The 19,483-nt window shown below is 44.3% G+C and overlaps 1 protein-coding gene across 3 annotated transcripts in view; it reads left to right on the top strand.

Annotated features, from left to right (window-relative positions):
• ADAMTS9 (ADAM metallopeptidase with thrombospondin type 1 motif 9) overlaps positions 1-19,483 on the top strand; it is a 166,631-nt gene that overhangs the window by 129,634 nt on the left and 17,514 nt on the right. For all 3 annotated transcript variants that reach the window (XM_037492298.2, XM_037492290.2, XM_054695303.1), the window contains 6 exons: positions 11,363-11,536; positions 14,968-15,162; positions 17,102-17,234; positions 17,453-17,547; positions 17,662-17,756; positions 17,849-17,982. In XM_037492298.2, coding sequence (XP_037348195.1) covers positions 11,363-11,536; positions 14,968-15,162; positions 17,102-17,234; positions 17,453-17,547; positions 17,662-17,756; positions 17,849-17,982 — 826 coding nt within the window. The remainder of the gene's footprint in view (positions 1-11,362; positions 11,537-14,967; positions 15,163-17,101; positions 17,235-17,452; positions 17,548-17,661; positions 17,757-17,848; positions 17,983-19,483) is intronic.

Here is a 19,483-nt window from a genome sequence, read left to right as displayed (position 1 = left end):
CCTGTGGGTTTATTTCTGAGTTCTTTGATTCTATTCCACTGATCTATGTGTTTGTTTCTATGCTAGTTACTATACAGTATTGATTATGACAGCCTTATAATATATTTTGAAATCAGGAACTGTGATTCTTCGAACTTTGGTATCCTTTGTCAAGATCACTTTGGTTGTCTGGGGTCTTTTGTGACTCCAAAATTTAGGATTTTTTTTCTATTTCTATGAAAAAATGCCATTGGAATTTGATATCCATTGCATTGAATTTGTAGATCACTTTGGGTAGTATAGACATTTTAAAAATATTAATTCTCCTAATCATGAACATGGAATGGCTTTCTATTCATTTGTGCCTTCTTCAATTTTTATCATCTGTATGTTACAATTTTCTGTGTATAGATCTTTCATTTCCGTGTTAAATTTGTTCCTACTAATTTTATTCTTTTAGATGCAGTTGTAAATGTGTTTGTTTTCTTATAGCTGCATGCTTAACTCTTGTGTGAATTCAGCCTTCCATACTTCTCTCTCATTCTCCTGATGAATTAGCCCCATTTTTTGCAATTACTTCTTTTCCATAGGAAACTCACCCCCGCCCCCAGTCTACTCAGTTTTTTCACTTATTTCCCTTCTAATTGTTGTATTTCCACCAAAAATTGGCAGAGAGGAATGACTACAGAAGTTAAATTTCAAATGAATTGTTCTCCAGTCACACAAATTATTGGAAACCCCAAGGACTATAGGATTCTGCACACCTGATTTATATTTGAATACTGCCACGTAATATCAATGTTGACTTTGAACAAGGATCCTTAATTTCTCTGCCCCTTGGTTTTGCCATCTGTATAATGGGCATAACAATATCTATGTCATGTGGTTCTGAGAAAAAGAACGGTTTTGGAGTTGACAATTTCAGATATAGAAGAAAGAGGCTCCTTTTCTCTGTCTCCCTCAATGTTACCTCTTGATTCTCTTTGTAAGTCTTGTTCAAACCTACCACTGCTTGCTTCATCCCTCTCCCTCTTCATCTCATGCTGAACTCAACCCCTTGTAACTGTCCAAGGAACAAAAAGTAAGAGAGTGTTCAGAAATGAATCTAAATTGACTGCTCATGCTTTAGCTAACTTTTGAAAACGCTAGAGCCAATCCAAAAAATGAAAGCTCCATTTACAATTTCTCCTGGGGCCTCCCTGGTGGCGCAGGCGGTTGAGCACAGTGCTGTGAAGCTGTCCACAGCCTCTGCAGTGCTGGTTCAATCCCTGCCTGCCGTGGAGCAACCCACATGGTGCAGCAGACCTCTCCTGTCTTGCCCCTCTGCTCCTCTCAGCAGCGTATTTCAGTCAGTCTGCCTGTTCTGTTCCCCACTCTGTCTCTGGTGAATCCTCTCACCCTCCCACACATCTGGCCTGTACCCCGGTTCTTGTATAAATAAATAAATTAAAAAAAAAAAAAAACAATTCCTCCTGAATCCCAGAGTAGAAAAACTTTGCTACATAAGCACTGAGAAAACCCTCTTCTCAGATCATGCAAAATATGCCTAGAAAGTTATGTCCTCACGTGTGCTCTGCAGATGGAGCCTTTAAAATTCTTCTATTAAATATGCTGTCAAGCTCTATATCTGTGGAAGAGCAGAAGGACAGAAGACCTAAGGAGATGGCTGACCTTAGCTATATTTAATAGTTTACAGAAATTAACTGTTCTCAAGAAGAGAAAAGATGCTTTAAACAATGAGACAGTTACTATCTAATAGTTACCAATAGTTACTATCTTGCCAACATGCTTTGTTATCTGCCTGAATCAGAAGTGGTTGGAAGAAGTTGGACCTGGTTGGGAAGGGAAGAGAGAGCATCTTGAGAGGCACCCACAAAAATTGGCAAAGTGGGGCTCAGGCTAGAAGAAGGAGGGAGAAGCCCCATCAAATGTCTTTGCTGCATATACAGCAAAGTATATGCCCTCTCATGAAGTCCTCAGCTTAATTCATCTAAGTTCATGCATTTTCCCAGGCTGAGAATAGATGTTGAGAGCGCTGGGCAACCACCACCTCCTGGGGCAGTTCAGGCCTAGGGCGACCACTCCTGTTTGCCTGGGATGGTGCTGGTTAATGCCTAGGACAGTCCTGGTATCATTATTAATTTCTCCAATTGTGATGATAAAAAGTGTCCTTGTTAAGGGACTATGGTGATAGTTCATGGGTGGGTGATGTGGTGACGGGAGATTTAGGGATGACACCTGAGGGAAGAAATCAAATATTGTACAAAAATGAGCAACAACGTAAAGGGAAAAAAGTGTTCCTGTTAAATGGGAAATTGGGGTCACATAACAGTATAGCATGCCCTTCTGCCAGCTCTCCTCAATCATAGTCCTCACCTTCCTAGCTCCCACCTTCTCTAGCACCCCCTCACTCTTCTACCTCTTACCTGATACTTCCAACAGATATGTGCCTTGACTTTCCTTCCCTTGTCTAGTGACATCTTGACCAAAATTTAGTGAGCAAGCCACAGCCCCCGAGCCCACTGAGTGCATGTGCTGGGGACCCAGCAGAAAGCCCCCTTCTCAGCACTCCCTAGCAACCACCTCAGAGCTCTTGTTTGTTTTTTGAGGGGGCATTTGCCCTTTGACTTTCTTTGTGGACAATAAAGCCCACCTGTTTGTTGGCAAGTGCAGGTCACGCCAGGCCCATAGCACATGGCGTCACCTATCTGTGAAAAATAAGCCAGGCATCGCCTTGAGAAGCATGCCCAAAACAGCATGCTCCTCAGAGATGCTCACTGTGTATGACCACGCAGGCTGAACACTGCACAACTACAAAGGTGGGATACTGCACAATCCCAAGGGAGCCATACCAGGGCCTCCAATTGGGGAGCTTCCACCAGAGGGGCAGAGTCAAATGGCTGAACTACTGATGATAAAAAAAAAAAAAATACATCTTATTGTTTATTAAGCCATGGACCAAAGACTATATGGAGCATTTTTATATGGAAGACCTCATTTAACCTTTTTCATAACTCTCTGAGTAGTAATTATATTTTTATCCTTACTTAAAGATGAGGAAACTTGAGGCTTAGCTAGGTTAATTCATCTAAGTTCATGCATTTTCCCAGTAGTAAGACTGGAATTTGAAGCCCATCCTGACCTCTGGTACACTTGCTCTGACTATATTCTACCCTCTCCATGTGGACCTGCACCTGAGGAGAATTATTTTACTTCCTTTTCAATGTCTTATCTATCTTTGGACTGCAGACCTAGCATCAAAACAGAATTTCCTTTGCTGGATTGGCACCTCTAGCCCCTTTTAAAAATGAAATTCTTGATAAGTTCATTGACCTTCAGCCCTTAAGCCATGTCACTGGGGTGTCCTGATGTTGGAATGCCTCAGTGGACCTCCTGTGCTCAATGTGAGGCATGGTGGCTCACAGGAGAAGGGGCAGCAGAGTGCCTTCCTGGCGCTGTGAGAATGGAGCCGGCCTTCCAGGTTTTGACCAGATAATTAGAGAATGTTCAATCCAGCTTTGTGACCTTTTATGTTCTAGAAACAGTATGTTGTAAACTAAAGACCATTGATGGTGTGGCTCTGTGGGATAGCCTTCAAGTATCTGGGCTCTGGTTAGCTCGTCTTCAATGTGGGAATTCTATGGCAGACTGCTGAAGGGGCACCATGAGGATTAAGTGAGATTGGGTGTGGGTTCAGTGCCAAGAACATGTTAGGACTCTACAAATGCCACATCTCTTCAGCACAGAGGCCTGCACTAACCAGCAGTTCAGGTCAGCCCGGATATGAGAGGGGCAGGCTTTTGATATCACCCACAAACTCAAAGGGTGTTATTTGGCCTCATGATGCTTGATTTTACTTACTTTAGAATTATAATGTTCATGAGGCTGTTTGAGGGGGAAAAGCCTTTTAATTCTTCAGAAAATCACTATCCTAAAGGATTTATGCATTAATAGTATTATAATCTGACATTAAGTTACTAGAACTACCACAGTCTTTCTATCAAATTTCAATTAGGTGTGGCTTATGGCTCTCTAGCATTAAGGAATAAATCTTCCAGATTGTGCAAGTGTTATTCTTTTTAAAAAAAATACCATTTGCTGGAGTTCTTTTTTCCCCCTCTACCTTTGTATCACAGGAGGCTGCCCTGCTCTTTCTCTCACTTAAGTCAACCTTGCTCATCCTTCAGTCCTTAATCAAGACACCACTTCCTCCCAGGCACCCTTGGTGATCCCATTTTCCCACTAATGACTGAGTCAGGTGACTCTCCTCTCTGCTCTCATGGTACCTGAAAAATACTCAGCATTAGCAGTAGGTACTCCGAAATATAATTGCCTGTTTTCTTTGTCTCTGTTATCAGCTGTTTGAGGTCAGAGAGCTTGCTCGCCAGATTTCCCCCAGCACTGAGCAGAGGCCTTAGCACATTAAGGACACTTGTTGGAGGAAAAATTCTGTGAAGGAATGGAGGGACAAAACATAGATGGAAATTCGGGAATTTTTCTTACTGCTGCGTTATTGTCTTGTTTTTATATAGAGCTTTAGTCTCTTAATCACAGTCATTCAAATAGTGTCAAACTTTTGAAATTATCTCCATTTTCAAATGCCTTTTTCAGATTTTTTTACCTATGATTTTTAATTTTTTTTCTTTATTTTATATTCTACCTCCCCCTGTTTGATACACTAGCAAGATTTAAAATAGTGCTTCATGAAAATTTTGGAATAGAGACTATAGAAAGGAGACATTGATGGAAACATGATTGATTTACAATTGATATGTTGATAATTAACAAGAAATTAAATATTTATTATAAGACTCTTATAATGGTGTATGTAGATATTCCATTCTCTGTTCTTAATGTCCAATATACTTAATGATCTCTATTCCATATGGCTTACTAGAAAATGGTTATAGCACTTTTCATGTATAAAAGAATCACCTTTAAATACACATTTAGTTAATACTATAATAATTTTTGGCCAATCATTGTGTGGTGAGAAACAAATAAATTCTGGTTGTAGCCAAAAAAACAAGCAAACAAACAAACAAACAAAAAAACAATAGGGCCTCCCCTGGTGGCACAGGTGGTTGAGTGCAGTGCTGTGAAGCTGTCCACAGCCTCTGTAGCACCAGTTCCATCCTGGCGGGCTGGCCGGAGAGGGTCCCACGTGATGCGGCAGACCTCTCCTGTCGCGTCCTCTGCTCCCCTCAGCAGTGTATTTCATCAGTCTGCTTGTTCTGTTCCCTGCTCTGTCTCTGGTGACTCCTCTCACCCTCCCGCGTATCTAGCATGTACCCTGGTACCATGGTTCTTGTAAAAATAAATAAATAAATCTTTAAAAAAAAAACAATAGATGGATGGAAGGGAGCGAGGAGGGAAGGTGTGGGAGAGGAGGGAGGGGGAAGGAAAATTAAAAAACAATATGACCAATTATGGCCTTTCTTCTTTAGCTCTTTATTATCATGATATTTTCAAATGTCTTTTAGAGTAAGTAAGCACAGTGTAAGAACAGCTGTTGATTTATTTATGACACCACGGACAAGCTGTGCTTGGATGTGTCCTGCCTTTGCAAAACTTCCCAACCCATGGCTGTTTGCCCCATTGCAGGAACCAGGGTGACTCTTAATGACTATTTGGGTCCGAAAGTCTTTTATTGAGCTCAGCCATGGAACGATTCCTAAATTCATTCCCTTCACGTAGTAAAGTCAGAAATGGGCAGCAGGTCCCTGGTCAGTTGGTTACAAAGATTTTATGAAGTTTACAGTAGGGAACGATCAGGATTTGATGTGTGTGAAGGCCAGATATTAACGTGTTATTACTTGTTCCCTCATTTGTTTAGTCAACGAAATGGACTAAACTATGAGGTGCCAGGCACTAGGCATTTGGGATGCCATGGGGAATAGGGAAAGCTGTGGTGGGAGTGACTGTCCAGCAGGAGAGAAGACCCAGCAGGCAGACAGACATGTTCTGTGAAATTGCTGTTTGTGCAGAGTGCCGGGAGGGGGAACCAGGTGGCAAAGCAGACACAATTGGGGGGGTGAGGAGGGCACCTTCTCAAGGGTGGTAGGCTGAAGGGCAAGAGAAGGCCACTCCAGGTAGAAGAAAGAGAGAGCCCAGTGTGTTTGTGGACAGAAGCACAACATGGCAGGGACAGACTGAGTGAAGGCACGAGGAGGCTGACATGAGGTGGTGCCTGCAGCAGCAGCTAGGTTAGCAAGAGCTGCCACCTGTCAGGGCAAGGGTTCAGATTTTCTCCTAAGCAATGTAGGAAGTTTACAGGCTCCTTCATGACCTGGCCTCTGCCCACCTTCTGGAATCCTCAGCTCAAATTAAACATGCTAACTCCCTCAAATTGCGGTAGTCATTTTCCTGCCTCTTCCCCACAACATGCTCTTCCAGCCTCCATGCAAGTGGAACCGCTCCCTGCCACCCTCTTCCCTCCTTGCTTAGTTAACGCCTCTCCTCCTTTGTTCCTGTTCCTCATCTGCCTCAACCAGGGCACTCCTTTTCCTCATGGTGGGGATTCCCACCACTGGCCCTTCTCTTCTATTGAGTCACTGTTCCAGAAGCCCTGGGGCCATCTTACTCCAACACACTCTGTCACCAAACCCACATCTGCTCACACAGCCACAGTGTGGCCAACATATTCATCCCACTGCTCCCCGCTCACCCACTGCCCTGACCCATGAGGCTCAACGCTGAGGGAGCAGCCACCCCTGTGCTTTAACAGGAAGAGGGGGTGAGTAGGGAGAGGCCAGGCCTGGGCCGCAGCACCCACCCCAGAAGTGGACCCACTGAATGTACTAGTTGAATGAGTGAATGACTTTAGAGTTGTGCCTGGCCGTGGGGGTTGGGGAGCATGTCCTGTCCTGTTCAGGGGCTGAGGGCCATGAAGGTGTCACTGGGTCTGTGCCTTTCATGGGAAGGTGCTTGGTTGGAAGTGACCCTGGAGTCTGCCTTTCTCCCTCACAGATATACTCTTTTTAAAGAGTGAACATGTCCAAATCCACATGCCTGACTGAAAATGAGCTTTGAGAATAGAATCCATAACTTAAGCTGCTCTTTCTGTAATTGAAAGCAGTGCAAGAGAGGATGACTTGTAATAGCCGCCCCCTATTATCAGACAGCCAGCCTGTGTGGAGCACACGCGGAGCACTGAGGCTGCCCCTTCCATCTGTGCCCTGTCCATGCACTGTCCACGATGGTGGCTGGGCACTAGAAACACCATGACTAAATTCTCTCATCGTGGAAAAAATCGGCAACCTTCAAAGTTAGAGCATGTAAATAAGAAGTGAGTTTCTCCTCCCCCTGCCCCCCAGCTGGTTTGACTTTATACCAGAAAAAAGTATAAAGCAAACTGATTACAGTCTTTAAAGAAAAATAAGTTCTATCCCATTGCCTTAATGCCTGCTTTTTAGACATTCACCCTGTGGCTAGCCTACCTGACTACTAAAAACGGTACCTTAAAAGTTTATTTTAGTTTCTTCTCACCCTTGAATTTGGAAATTATTTACCTCCTGTTCATTTCAGCTAGTCAAAAGGAGCATGAAGCCAGTGGGGTGATGGGCATGCTCCCCAGATTAGCCCAGCACTGTAATTATTTGCTTTCTGAATTATAGCATGTGCGAAAATTCAAGGAAGCTGGGGATGTGACTTATACTTGCTGGAGTTTTTTTCTAGAAGGTATAATGAAATTTAATAAAACCTTTTGGAAATTAAAATGAAGCTAATTATGGGCCTCCCTGGTGGTGCAAGGGGTTAAGATGCAACCTATGAAGCTATCCTCAGCCACTGCAGCATGAGTTCGATCCCCAGCCAGGGAGCTACCCACATGGCACAGTGCAGACCTCTCCTGACTCTCCCTCTGACCCCCTCAGCAGTGTGTTTCAGTCATTCCTCCTGTTCTGTTCCCCACTCCGTCTCTGGTGAATCCTTTCATCTCCCGCACCTCTGGACTGTACCCCAGTTCTTGTATATATAATCTTTTTTAAAAAATGAAGCTAGTTGAACTTTCAGCTATTTTTCAGAATTTTCTAGGTCATATTCCTGGGAAGAGGGAAGACTCATAAATCCTAGAGATGTGGAGGAAATTATGTCACTAAAGCCAATAAAATCCTATAGCACAGGCTGGGTTTGTTTTGTGATTATCCAACCCCATGGTCTGGTTAGGGTTTAGGACTCCAAAAGAAAAGGACTCAGCTACTATTGACTAATTCCAGAACATTGGGTAAGTCACTTATTTACTTAGTTTAACTTTCTTAAAGTTGTTTTCAAGGTATGATTTCCCAGCTCCATTTTCCACCATTGGCAAAGTGGTTTTTACGGTAGTTAACCATTCTTGAAGACCAAGGAGAAACACACAGAAAGCAGAAAGCATTTAAAGGTCCCTGCATTTCTCCTCTAAACTGTTACTTATTGACACAGATGAAATCCCCAGGGCTTAGGGAAAATGAGAGAGGACACTGGAAGGTTTAGTTCAGGTTTTAGCTTCCCAATAATCATTATCTTTTCTGAGTCACCTAAGTCCTGCTTTTCTAAGGAATTACTTTTTCTATGGGAAGTTAAATATTTCTTCTGCATAGAGCTACACATCACAGATCAGCCCTTATTTTTGTTTCATTTTGTGTTTTAACATTAAGCAGCTCCCTCACTGATTGGACACTTTCTTAAATGAAGAAACAAAGCATTACTTCACTATTGGTCCTGGCATACTCTAGGGGAACAGAAAACCCCTAAATCACTGACCTGGGATTTAGCTAGGGAGTCAGATACAGGCAACCTCATGCACTATTTTGAAGTGATTTGTTCCTCTGTGCTCACCTCACTGTGCTTTCAATATCTGTTTGTACCCCAGAAAAATTGCAAATGACTCCATATTCTAGATATTGAGGTTTGCTTCCAGACAGCAGAAATGTTCAGTTAAGTTTGCAAATGACATACCAGCATGGTGTTTCTACTCCTAAAAGGACGAAGTGACAAAAATGCAGAAGGCACACCAGAAAAGCCAGCATTTCCACAGTCAGGGATGGACCAAAAAGAACTGAAATCAAATGTGCCTGGTCATAGCAGCACTATCCATAGTACCCAAACAATGAAAACAACCCTTGTCCAGCAACATTGAAATTGACAAAATATGGCCTGTCTGTACAGTGGACTCTTATTCGGCCATGAAAAGGAGTGACATACTAGTCCACACTGCCACCTGGATGCTCCTTGAAAATCAATCCAGTCACACAGACCACATCTTGGCTCATTCCATTTTTATGAAATGCCCAGAATAGGTTAATCCATAGAAACAGGAAACAGATTGGTGGTTGCTACAGGCTGGGTGAGGAGAAATAAGGAGCAATCCTGTGGGGGCATGGAATTTCCTTAAGGCATAATGACCATATTTTAGAACTAGACCATGGGGGTGATGGCTCAACACTGTGAATGACTAACACCATTGAATCATACACTTGACAATGGTTAATATGGTAAATTTTGTCCAGTGTGTATTTTATTACCAAAAAATAATTAAATAAATAAATAGCTTGGGCACATCAGGAAAGAGATTTCTGAGTCAAGCCTGCACCCAAACAGATGGCTTTGGTGCAAGGTAGGTCATAAAATCAAAGGAGACCTGTGAGCAAACGAGGTGGGGGCCTATAACCCTCCCTCAGCAGACCCTTAGAGGGAATATGTGGATAAGAGCAGCAGCCACTCACAGTAGCTGGAGAAGGCCTGGAGGCAACATGGTTGGAGTGGGAAGAACACAGGAGCCATCTTCGGCACAGGGCTGGGGTAGCTTACCAAGGTATTCCAGAGTAGTTGAGTCTGGAAATGCTGGATGACACACAGGCTTTATTTATTTATTTATTTATTAAGGATTTATTTATTTATTTATACAAGCACTGTGTACAGTCAGAAGCGCGGGAGGGTGAGAGAATTCACCAGAGCCAGAGCGGGGAACAGAACAGGCAGACTGAGAAATACACTGCTGAGAGGAGCAGCGGGCGGCAGGAGAGGTCTGCGTGCCATATGGGACCCTCACCCAGCGGGCGGGGATTGAACCGGCACTGCAGAGGCCGCGCCATCAGGGGAGGCCCGACACACAGGCTTTAGATAGCAGGGGCTTTTGGAAGCCTTTAGCCACACAGATGGTAGAACTTACAACATGGAGGTTGCTGTGGATTTAAGTCAAAAAGATAAGGCATTTCTAGACAGCACAGAGATGAATGAAACATGCCACATACCCTATTTCATTAATTCGGTTTATGGGAAGAACATTATCTCTCCCCTCTCCCTCACGAAGAGATGCATGGACTGGAGCAAGTCATTTAGTCTCTCTAAATTCCAGTTTTGGGGCCTCCCTAGTGGTGCAAGGGATTAAGACACAACCTATAAAGCTGTCTGCAGCCACTGCAGCACGAGTTCAATCCCCAGCCAGGGAGCTACCCACATGGTGCAGCAGACCTCTCCTATCTCACCCGCTGCTCCCCTCAGCAGTGTATTTCAGTCAGTCTGCCTGTTCTATTCCTCACTCTGTCTCTGATGAATCCTCTCAACCCCCACACATCTGACCTGTACCCCAGTTCTCATTTGCATAAATAAATAAATCTTTAAAAATAAATAAATTACAGTTTTGTCATCTGAAAAATGGAGATTATTGTATCTGCTAAATCTCACTACTGAGCTGGTTACTTCTTTAATGTCTGCCTTTGCCTCTAAAACATTTGCTTCTCTTGAAAAGCTGCAACTGTGCCCTTCACGTCCACTCTTGACCCAGGAAACCATCACAGGGCCTGATGCCTATTAAGATCTTGGGGAATGGGAGAATGAGAGCAATTCACTCTAGGGAAGAAAAGACAGTAGGAGCCACAAGAAAGCTCTCTGCATGTCCCAGGCAGGACTTTACTAGTGAGAAAGGAAACATGTCTGTTATGTTCCTCTGGAATGTTCAGCCATGACAAGAGGCTAGAATTTGCAGAGATCTGTTTAGTTCTGTGTTACAGGAAGAAATGAGCAACATGGAAGTAATGACTCCCCTGGCTCTCGAGGTATTTAGTCCAGTCTGATAACCATCCAGCCATGCATTTTGAAGAGGTTCAATGTTTGAAAGGGTATTTGAAGTAAACAGGCTCTAAGGTCCTTTCTGAAGCTAAAATCCATTCATTCCCACTCCTACTCTGCCCATGACAGAGTTGCTCGCTGAATGATGATCACTATGCCACGGGCAGCATTGGTAGGTAGCTGGGATAATATAACGAGTTCTCTGACAATTCCTGCCCTCAGGGATCTCACAGTTTCAAAGGGTATAGAGAAGGAAAACAAATAACTATACTAACAGTATAATGTGTCACCTATTGTCTTTCATATCCACACCAGTCTGGTTTGTCTCTCACAGTGCACCAAGACTTGTGGCGAAGGATCCAGGTACCGCAAGGTGGTGTGTGTGGATGAGGACAAAGGCAGCGAGGTTCACGGCATGCACTGCGACTTGAGCCAGCGGCCTGCGGAGCGTGAGATCTGTAGTTTGCAGCCCTGCGAGTACGTCTGGATCACAGGAGAGTGGTCAGAGGTACTGACTGGGGATTTGGTAACTGTCTTCAGTAAGCAATGGTCTGAGTGCAACAGACTGACAAGGGCAGGAATGTGGTAGGGCTGGACCCACCTGCTGGTTATGCCACTGTGAGTTGTGAGTTGTGAGTTTCAGACAAATCCCTGGTCTTCCTGGACCAGAGTCCCATATATGCAGATCTGGGGATCTGCTTGAGATGTTGCTGAGCCCCCATCAATTCCACATTCTGTATTTCATTCTGATATCTTATTGGTATAAGGAAGGAATTAGAAGAGTCTGCATTTTTATATGATGCCTGCCAATGCCTGAAGAAATGTAAGAATAAGAAAATAGCTTCATGAGAAGGAGACAATAGAGGAGGGTGAAGACTATGACAAACTAGCATGTGCTGTGTAAAGGAAGCAGGCTCTTTTACTGAGGCCATGCAGAACTATGGGTCCAGTGTTACCAAACTACTTTTTTCAAGAGGACAAAAATCTAGACAGTTAAGTGAGCTCCACTAATTTTAAAGGGTGGCCTCAGTTTTTGTTTAAAACATTGCATGGGGCAAGCCAAACACTTTCACGGATCAGATGTAAGTTACCTATTTAACAACCTCTGTTTCAGAGGAACAAAACAAATGTCTATTTTTTCTCATTTCTTCCTGCATTTAGTACCTCCCTAGACACTTATTATAATAAACCATGTCATAACTGCATGATTATATTATTTTCAAATCCTGTATTTTATTCAAATACTGAAAGACTTGTAACATCAAAATACCCACCTAAAAGGAATTTAGCTGCTTTTCAGCAAAGGTTCGTACTGTTACTAAGGTCTCTTCAAAGTTTGACAGGACAGCAAGTTCATCTTTGAATGGGATGAATATTTACATTTAGATGATATGTGTGTTGTATGTTGAGGTGTTTCTGTATGAAAACTGATCTTAAGGCTCTTTGTGCTGTCTCTGCGCTCCCCCCACCTGAATTGAGGAGGTCTGGACCAGAGGGGAAAAAAGGGTTTGTTGCCCCTTGACTGATACATGAATTTCCCAGCTTGGGAAAATGTCCTGGTTTGGGCCCAAAGTACATCGCTAATGCAGGGAGCCCATATTCTTATTTTGCCATTTTGTTTTACTGTTTAGAAAAGTACTCCTCACTATGATAAGACAAGCATGACAGTGGGACATGGAGAGTCAGCAGTGACACCTGCCCCCCCTCCCCAGGACTGAGCCTCTTACACTCAAAACTGGTGCAAAATGGATTAAGGAGCCAACATTTTTGTGATGCATTTGACAGCTACCTAAGAACATATTCTGTTTTACATCAATTCCAAAGAACACCTGCACCCCTATGTTTATAGCAGCACTGTTTACAATAGCTAAGCTTTGGAAACAACCCAAATGCCCAAAAATAGATGACTGGATCAAGAAGATGTGGTACATATATACCATGGAATATTACTCAGCATTCAAAAAAGATAAACACATGCAATTTGCTGCAACATGGATGGCGCTGGAAGGGATCATGCTCAGCGAAATAAGCCAAAAAGAAAAAGAAAAATACCGGATGGTCTCACTCATAGCAGGAATCTAGAAAACTTAAATAATGGACCAGGAAAATGAAAAACTATAAGAAAGTGAAAATCAAAATCAACAAAACTATGAACCAGAGACACTTTTAGGGGGCGGCGGGAGGGATGGGGTCAGAATGGGGGCGGCAATTGTATGGGGAATATAACATAAAATTTATAAAAAAAAAAAAAAAAAAAAAGACATGATGCAGCAAATACTAAAGGCAAACATTAATTGAAAATTGGAACTGTAGCATTAGATATATAAAGGGTGCTACCTGTATTAAAAAGGTATATTCACCATTAAATTCACATTAAAAAATAAAAAAAATAAAAAAAAAAAAGAACATATTCTGTTTTAGCTTATTTGAGAGGGAGAGGCCTGGGAATAAAATCTGCCCATATTTGGGGCTCAGTTCAATCAGTAAATGCCCATCTCTCACTGCATCCCCAACACAAATCTTTTGTTCCTGGTTGTGGGGTTAAAGGAACTCAGCTCTGGCCTTCAGATATATAGCCTGGTTTAAATTAGTTCACACTGAAGTCAGTGCATGCAGGCGCTAGATTAAACACTCTGAAATATCCACCCCTGGGACAGACAGCATTTGTTGGCCATCTGTCCACACCTGAACCACTCTGGGCTAGCCTCACACCCCTGGCCCAGCGTCAGCTGGGTCTCCAAGCATTTGAACGTCGGCAACCAAAGGAAGAGACGTCACAGAGCATTTCCAGTTCTGCAACCAGCTGGAAGGGGAGCGCCGGGGTGCTGTGCATGCCTGTGGCTGTGCCTGCGCCTTCCTGCCTTCGGAGCTCTTGCAGGAGAGCCTTCTCCCTGGAAAAATTACAGGAGAGGAGCCCACATGGTTTAAAGCAACAGCTCAGGTGACATTAGAAAATGTGACACTATAGCCTTTCATAGACATTGAGAATGGATAGAAGCTGTGTTCCCAGCAAGAACATAACACATGCTACACACTGTGGGGGTGCCTGGCCCTCCCCAAAGAACCTCTGATTTAGGGATTCTGATTCTCTACCTTAATTTTACGTAGCAACTTATAGGAAATGGCCAGTTATTGGATGCCATTGCCTTAAAAAAAATCATCAAAAGTAAATTCATTGTGATTCAGTTTTATTTTTAAAATATTTTATAAATATTAAGGAGGCTGACCATGCTGTAAAATCTTATAAATAACCAGTTAATGTCTCACCCCAAAAGGGAACTGAGACACTAATAAGATATTTGTTCCTTCTCCTTTTCTTATTGTTTATTTCTGTAATACTGTGTAATTATAGGAAAGGGGTTAAAAGCTTTGGGGTTGGGGGTAGTGGGAGAGAGAGAGAAGCAGAAAGTTGAGCTAGGTCCATAGCCAGAGTAGAAGGAAGTAAGTGGAGGACAGATGGGAAAGCAAACCCCAGAGAATCAGAGAGTAGGGAAGGGCTGTCCTGAGTCCTCTCTTGGCCAAGAACTTGGATTTCACACTCAACTCTTCAAACTCTTCACATCCAGCTTGCTCACGTCTCTCCTGCAGTCATTGTAGGTTTAGCAATGCATGATTTGTCAGCCAGTGAGTCCCGCTGTGCTTGCTGTCAGTTGGACCCATGACAGCTGGAGCACCACCCCAGCCCCCCCGAAGCCCGGAGAAGGCACCCCCACCCGGAAAAGAAGTCATGGCAGCACTCCCGCCCAGAAGGCATTGGTCATACAGGGTTCAGGTCTCCAGCGCTCTGGGGGCCGATGCTTGAATTGCATAAATAAGCTAATGAAGTGAGCACTGTGCAGCAGTGCCCAGGGGTCAGCGCTGGCTGTGGAAGTCAGGGGCCTGTTGGGGGCTCCCCCCAGGCAGCGCTGCAACCTCTGCTTTCACCCGCTTCCTTCTCAGTGCTCGGTGACCTGTGGAAAGGGCTACAAACAAAGGCTGGTCTCCTGTAGTGAGATTTACACCGGGAAGGAAAATTATGAGTACAGCTACCAAACCACCATCAACTGTCCGGGCACGCAGCCTCCCAGCGTCCACCCCTGCTACCTGAGGGAGTGCCCCGTCTCGGCCACCTGGAGAGTTGGCAACTGGGGGAGTGTAAGTAGACAATTGAGTTACCAATAGGAAAACTTTGGGACTTCAAACCCAGTCCTTTTTGTTTTTTCAAAGATGTATTTATTTATGCATACAAGAGTGGGGTACAGGCCAGAGATGCCTTTTCTTATTGTTTATTTTGGAGTGGATTCACCAGAGACAGAGTGGGGAGCAGAACAGGCAGACTGACTGAAATACACTGCTGAGGGGAGCAGCAGGTGAGACAGGAGAGGCCTGCTGCGCCATGTGGGTTGCTCCCTGGCCGGGGATCAAACTCATGCTGCAGAGGCTGCGGACTGCTTCATAGTGCGGTGCCCAACCCCCTGCGCAACCAGGGAGGACCAGTCTTTTTTTTTTTTTTTTTAATATTTAAAGAGCAGGTTTATTAGAGAGAGGGATAGGACAGTAAAAGACACTCGCATAGACACAAGCAGGCAAGAAGAGCTGCCCTGAAAGGGACAGGTTTGCTGAGAGAGGCCTGCATGGTTGCAGGCAGGCAGCTTTGAAGAGAGCTGCCTCTGCTGAGGGAGGTCAGTGAAGAGAAGTCCCTGCATGGTACAGGTCATGGGCAGGCAGGAAGGCTGCTGCCCTGCAAAGGAGAGTTGGTGAAAGAAGCACCTGCCTTCACAGGTGGGCAGAGGAATTACTGCTCAAACCCAGTCTTAAACACGTCCCGCCTAACCTATCCTAAGCAATTCTCCTTCTCACAGGCACCCTGGTGAGGAACAGGAGTTAGCCTCTAAAAATGGGCTCATGGGAAAAGAAGGACTGTCTTTTGGTTTGGCAGTTTGGCAGTGGGGCCTCAAACCAGGCTGCCTCATTTGCTGAATGACTTTGAGCAGTTAAATGACCTTGAACTTGGTACAAAACTTTAAGTTTCCTCACCTATAAAATAGATGGTTGTGAACATGAAATGAGTTAATACAGAAAAGCACTTAGGTTACCATATTTACCACATTTCTTTTAAAAAAGCACCTAGAAGGCCTCCCTGGTGGCGCAGGTGGTTGAGCGCCGCACTGTGAAGCTGTCCGCAGCCGCTGCAGCGCCGGTTCAATTCCGGCCGGCCGCCAGAGAGGGTCCCACTTGGCGCAGCAGACCTCTCCTGTCTCGCCTGCTGCTCCCCTCAGCAGTGTATTTCAGTCAGTCTGCCTGTTCTGTTTCCCGCTCTGTCTCTGGTGAATCCTCTCACCCTCCCATGAATCTGGCCTGTGCCCCGGTTCTTGTATAAATAAATAAATAAATAAATAAATAAATAAATAAATAAATAAATAAATAAATCTTTTTAAAAAAAAAAGGCACCTAGAATTTTGGTCCTTAATTAATAAGGGTTATAGAGGCATTAGTTGTTGGTGCTTCTGTTGCAGGAAGTATCTGTTCTAGTCCTTCTGTTCTGCAATACCTTGGGACATTAGAAGTATAACTCGTAAGAATGTTTTAAATTGGGACCGCCAGGGAAAAATCGCCACAGCCCTCTGGCCCCTGACAACTCTGAGGTCGCTCAGTGTTGCAAAGTGATCAGGCTGAAGTGTAGAAACAGTTGACTGTGATGAAAATTTGAATCCGGGTGCCAGCATCTCCTTGAGTAAGTTTTTTAGTATTTGAGCCCCAGTCTTTGTCCTATAAAAAAGAATAAAATATTATCTCATAGGTTATTAGGAGGCTTAAGTGAGAAAATTATCTACATATGTGTGTATATATGTATATGTGTATACATGCATCCACATATACGTGTAAGTGTATATGTAGAAATGTCTCTGTGCATGTCTACAACTTAGCACAGAGACTGGTCCTTGGTAAAAGTACCCACCATATACCAACTCTTTGTTTTCAGCAGCATAGCATGTAAAACGCCCCATGCGTGCCAGCAGACTCGGAGAACCCCACCCCTGGAAGCCCATGCCTGTGGGTTCCATTGGCAAACCCCCCTCTGGTCTGCTTGCAGTGCTCAGTCTCCTGTGGCGTTGGAGTGATGCACAGGTCCGTGCAATGTTTGACCAACGAGGACCAGCCCAGCCAATTATGCCCTGCTGATTTGAAGCCAGAAGAAAGAAAAACCTGCCATAATGTCTATAACTGTAAGTCAGCCAATTGAAGCCCTCCCTCTGAAGCATGAGGAATGGGGCTTCTTTGTTCATTTCTGTGCCTGCCCGTTTTAGAAAGATGGCATTTGTTTCTTTACCAGTCTCCCCTATGCTAAAAATGTTTCCATGTGAACAGTGTGATTTAGCCCATCGGCAAACATTGCACGTCTTGGGGCCTCTCATACCCCATTTCTACATTTCACCTTTTCCAGGTGAGTTACCCCAGAACTGCAAGGAAGTTAAAAGACTGAAAGGTGCCAGTGAAGATGGTGAATATTTCCTGACCATCAAAGGAAAGCTTCTGAAGGTGAACATGGGTCATCAGCCATCATTTCTAGACTGATTATAGCATAAGTGACCCTTGCTTTCAATGTCTTGTTTCTGAGCCCCTCTCGTGGATTATTTCTGGTCTGTCTTGCAGATATTCTGTGCAGGCATGCAGTCTGACCACCCCAAGGAGTACATCACCCTGGTCCATGGCGACTCAGAGAATTTCTCTGAGGTTTATGGGCACAGGTAGGAGAGCTCAGGCACGGACAAGCCCAGCATCCTCAGGATCCTTGGAAATGCCTTCCCATTCTTACCAGAATATTCTCTCTGGATTGTAGGTTGCACAATCCAACAGAATGCCCCTACAATGGGAGCCGGCGTGATGACTGCCAGTGTCGGAAGGACTACACGGCTGCTGGGTTTTCCAGCTTCCAGAAAATCAGAATAGACCTGACCACCATGCAGATAATAAGTAAGTTCAGTGGAATAGCATATGAGGATGTGCAAACAGATCCTGCAAATTGTCAGGGGTGAGGCCTTCGAGATGGAGAGAGGAAGGAACAGGAGCGACAGGAAGCTTCAATCCAGGCCCAGATAAGCCCAGGCAGGCAGGCGGGAGGTCTCACTGGTAAGCTGGGCTGCTCTTTGGTTCTCTGCTACACCCCTGGGGCCTGGAGAGCTCCCAGCAAAGAGGTGAATGGCCAGCAGCTGTGTGATGAATGAACAGGTAGAGTAGATGGAGAAATGGCAGTATGGGAAGTCAGGGGAGTACCCCCATAAATCTAACACTGAAACAATGCGTGAGGTCAAGTAGGAGTTTGCCAGGCATGGGCAACCATGTGGAAAAGCAAGGGTGGCAGCAGATATTTTAAGGTAGAAGAAATAGCAGATACAAAACCCCAAAGCTAGAGATTTATGTGGCAACATTCACCACCCCCCCCACCCTGTTCCCACCAGCACAGTGCACACACACACATGGGCGTAAAGCTCATTTTGTCTGACTGTTGATTTACGGAAGAAAAATGGAGCACAGAATTACCTCTCCTCAACTAGCCTGCACGTAGGCTGATTTTATACTCTGGCCAGCACTGCATTTTTGGTAGGGACATTAATCATAGGAGTGGTTAAGGACAGCTAAAAGATCCAAGCACGTTCCCTGAATAGAGGAAAAGCAGAAATAATGAATAATTAATGTTTTCCTCATTAACATTGTACCCATAATAGTGCATCAGTTTGCTCTGGAGGTAGATTCAACTTGATTTGTACCAAGATATTTTTAATTGCCTTCCGCTAAACTGAGGAGGCTCAAGGCAGAGGGTCTGCAGTTTCTTCACTGAGAAAAACAGGCCAGTTAAGTTAGACCTACGGCTTCTGCATGCTGACAAGGGGCACTTTCCTTGCAGAAGAGGGCCTGAGATTTCCTTCCCCTCAAAGCATAGTTCACTGCAGAGAGGATTAAGGCCTTCTCTGCTGTTCCCCAAAGACAAGACAGAAAAGGTAAAAGCTGAGTGGGCCTTCCAGTTCCACCAGCCACAGCTTTTGCAGAATTCTCAAAATGACTCCTCCTGATCTGCATTCCCTGCTTGCAGAGCTGGTCTCTGGAGCGATAGGGGGGTTAAAGACATGAGGATTGTTTTTATTGTTGTTGTTTTTTTTTTTTTTTTTTTTAACTACAAGTTTGCTCCGAACTTGAGAAACTGCCATTAATGCTTTCAAGATGTGGGTTCTAATTGCTCCACATTTTGGCAATAATAGTGCCTAGGCCACTGGAGGACAGATGAAGCCTCAGGGAATAATTCCTAAGTAGCTGGAAATGCTTTTCTGGCTTATTTCCCCATGTCCCAAAACCTCTGAGGGAGTACACCGAAGATTCACCATCATCCATTACACCCCACTTAAGCAAGGTTATTCGCATATTTGTTTATATATGAATCGATTCCAAAGTCATCTTAAGCCCCTTTTTGGCTCCCATG

The sequence above is a fragment of the Talpa occidentalis genome, unplaced genomic scaffold (assembly GCF_014898055.3).
Source record: "Talpa occidentalis isolate TD23 unplaced genomic scaffold, MPIMG_talOcc4v2.1 talOcc4.10, whole genome shotgun sequence".
In the NCBI taxonomy this organism is placed as follows: Eukaryota; Metazoa; Chordata; class Mammalia; order Eulipotyphla; family Talpidae; genus Talpa; species Talpa occidentalis.
Note: the sequence above shows the minus strand (reverse complement) of the source record. Positions and strands in the feature narration are given on the sequence as shown.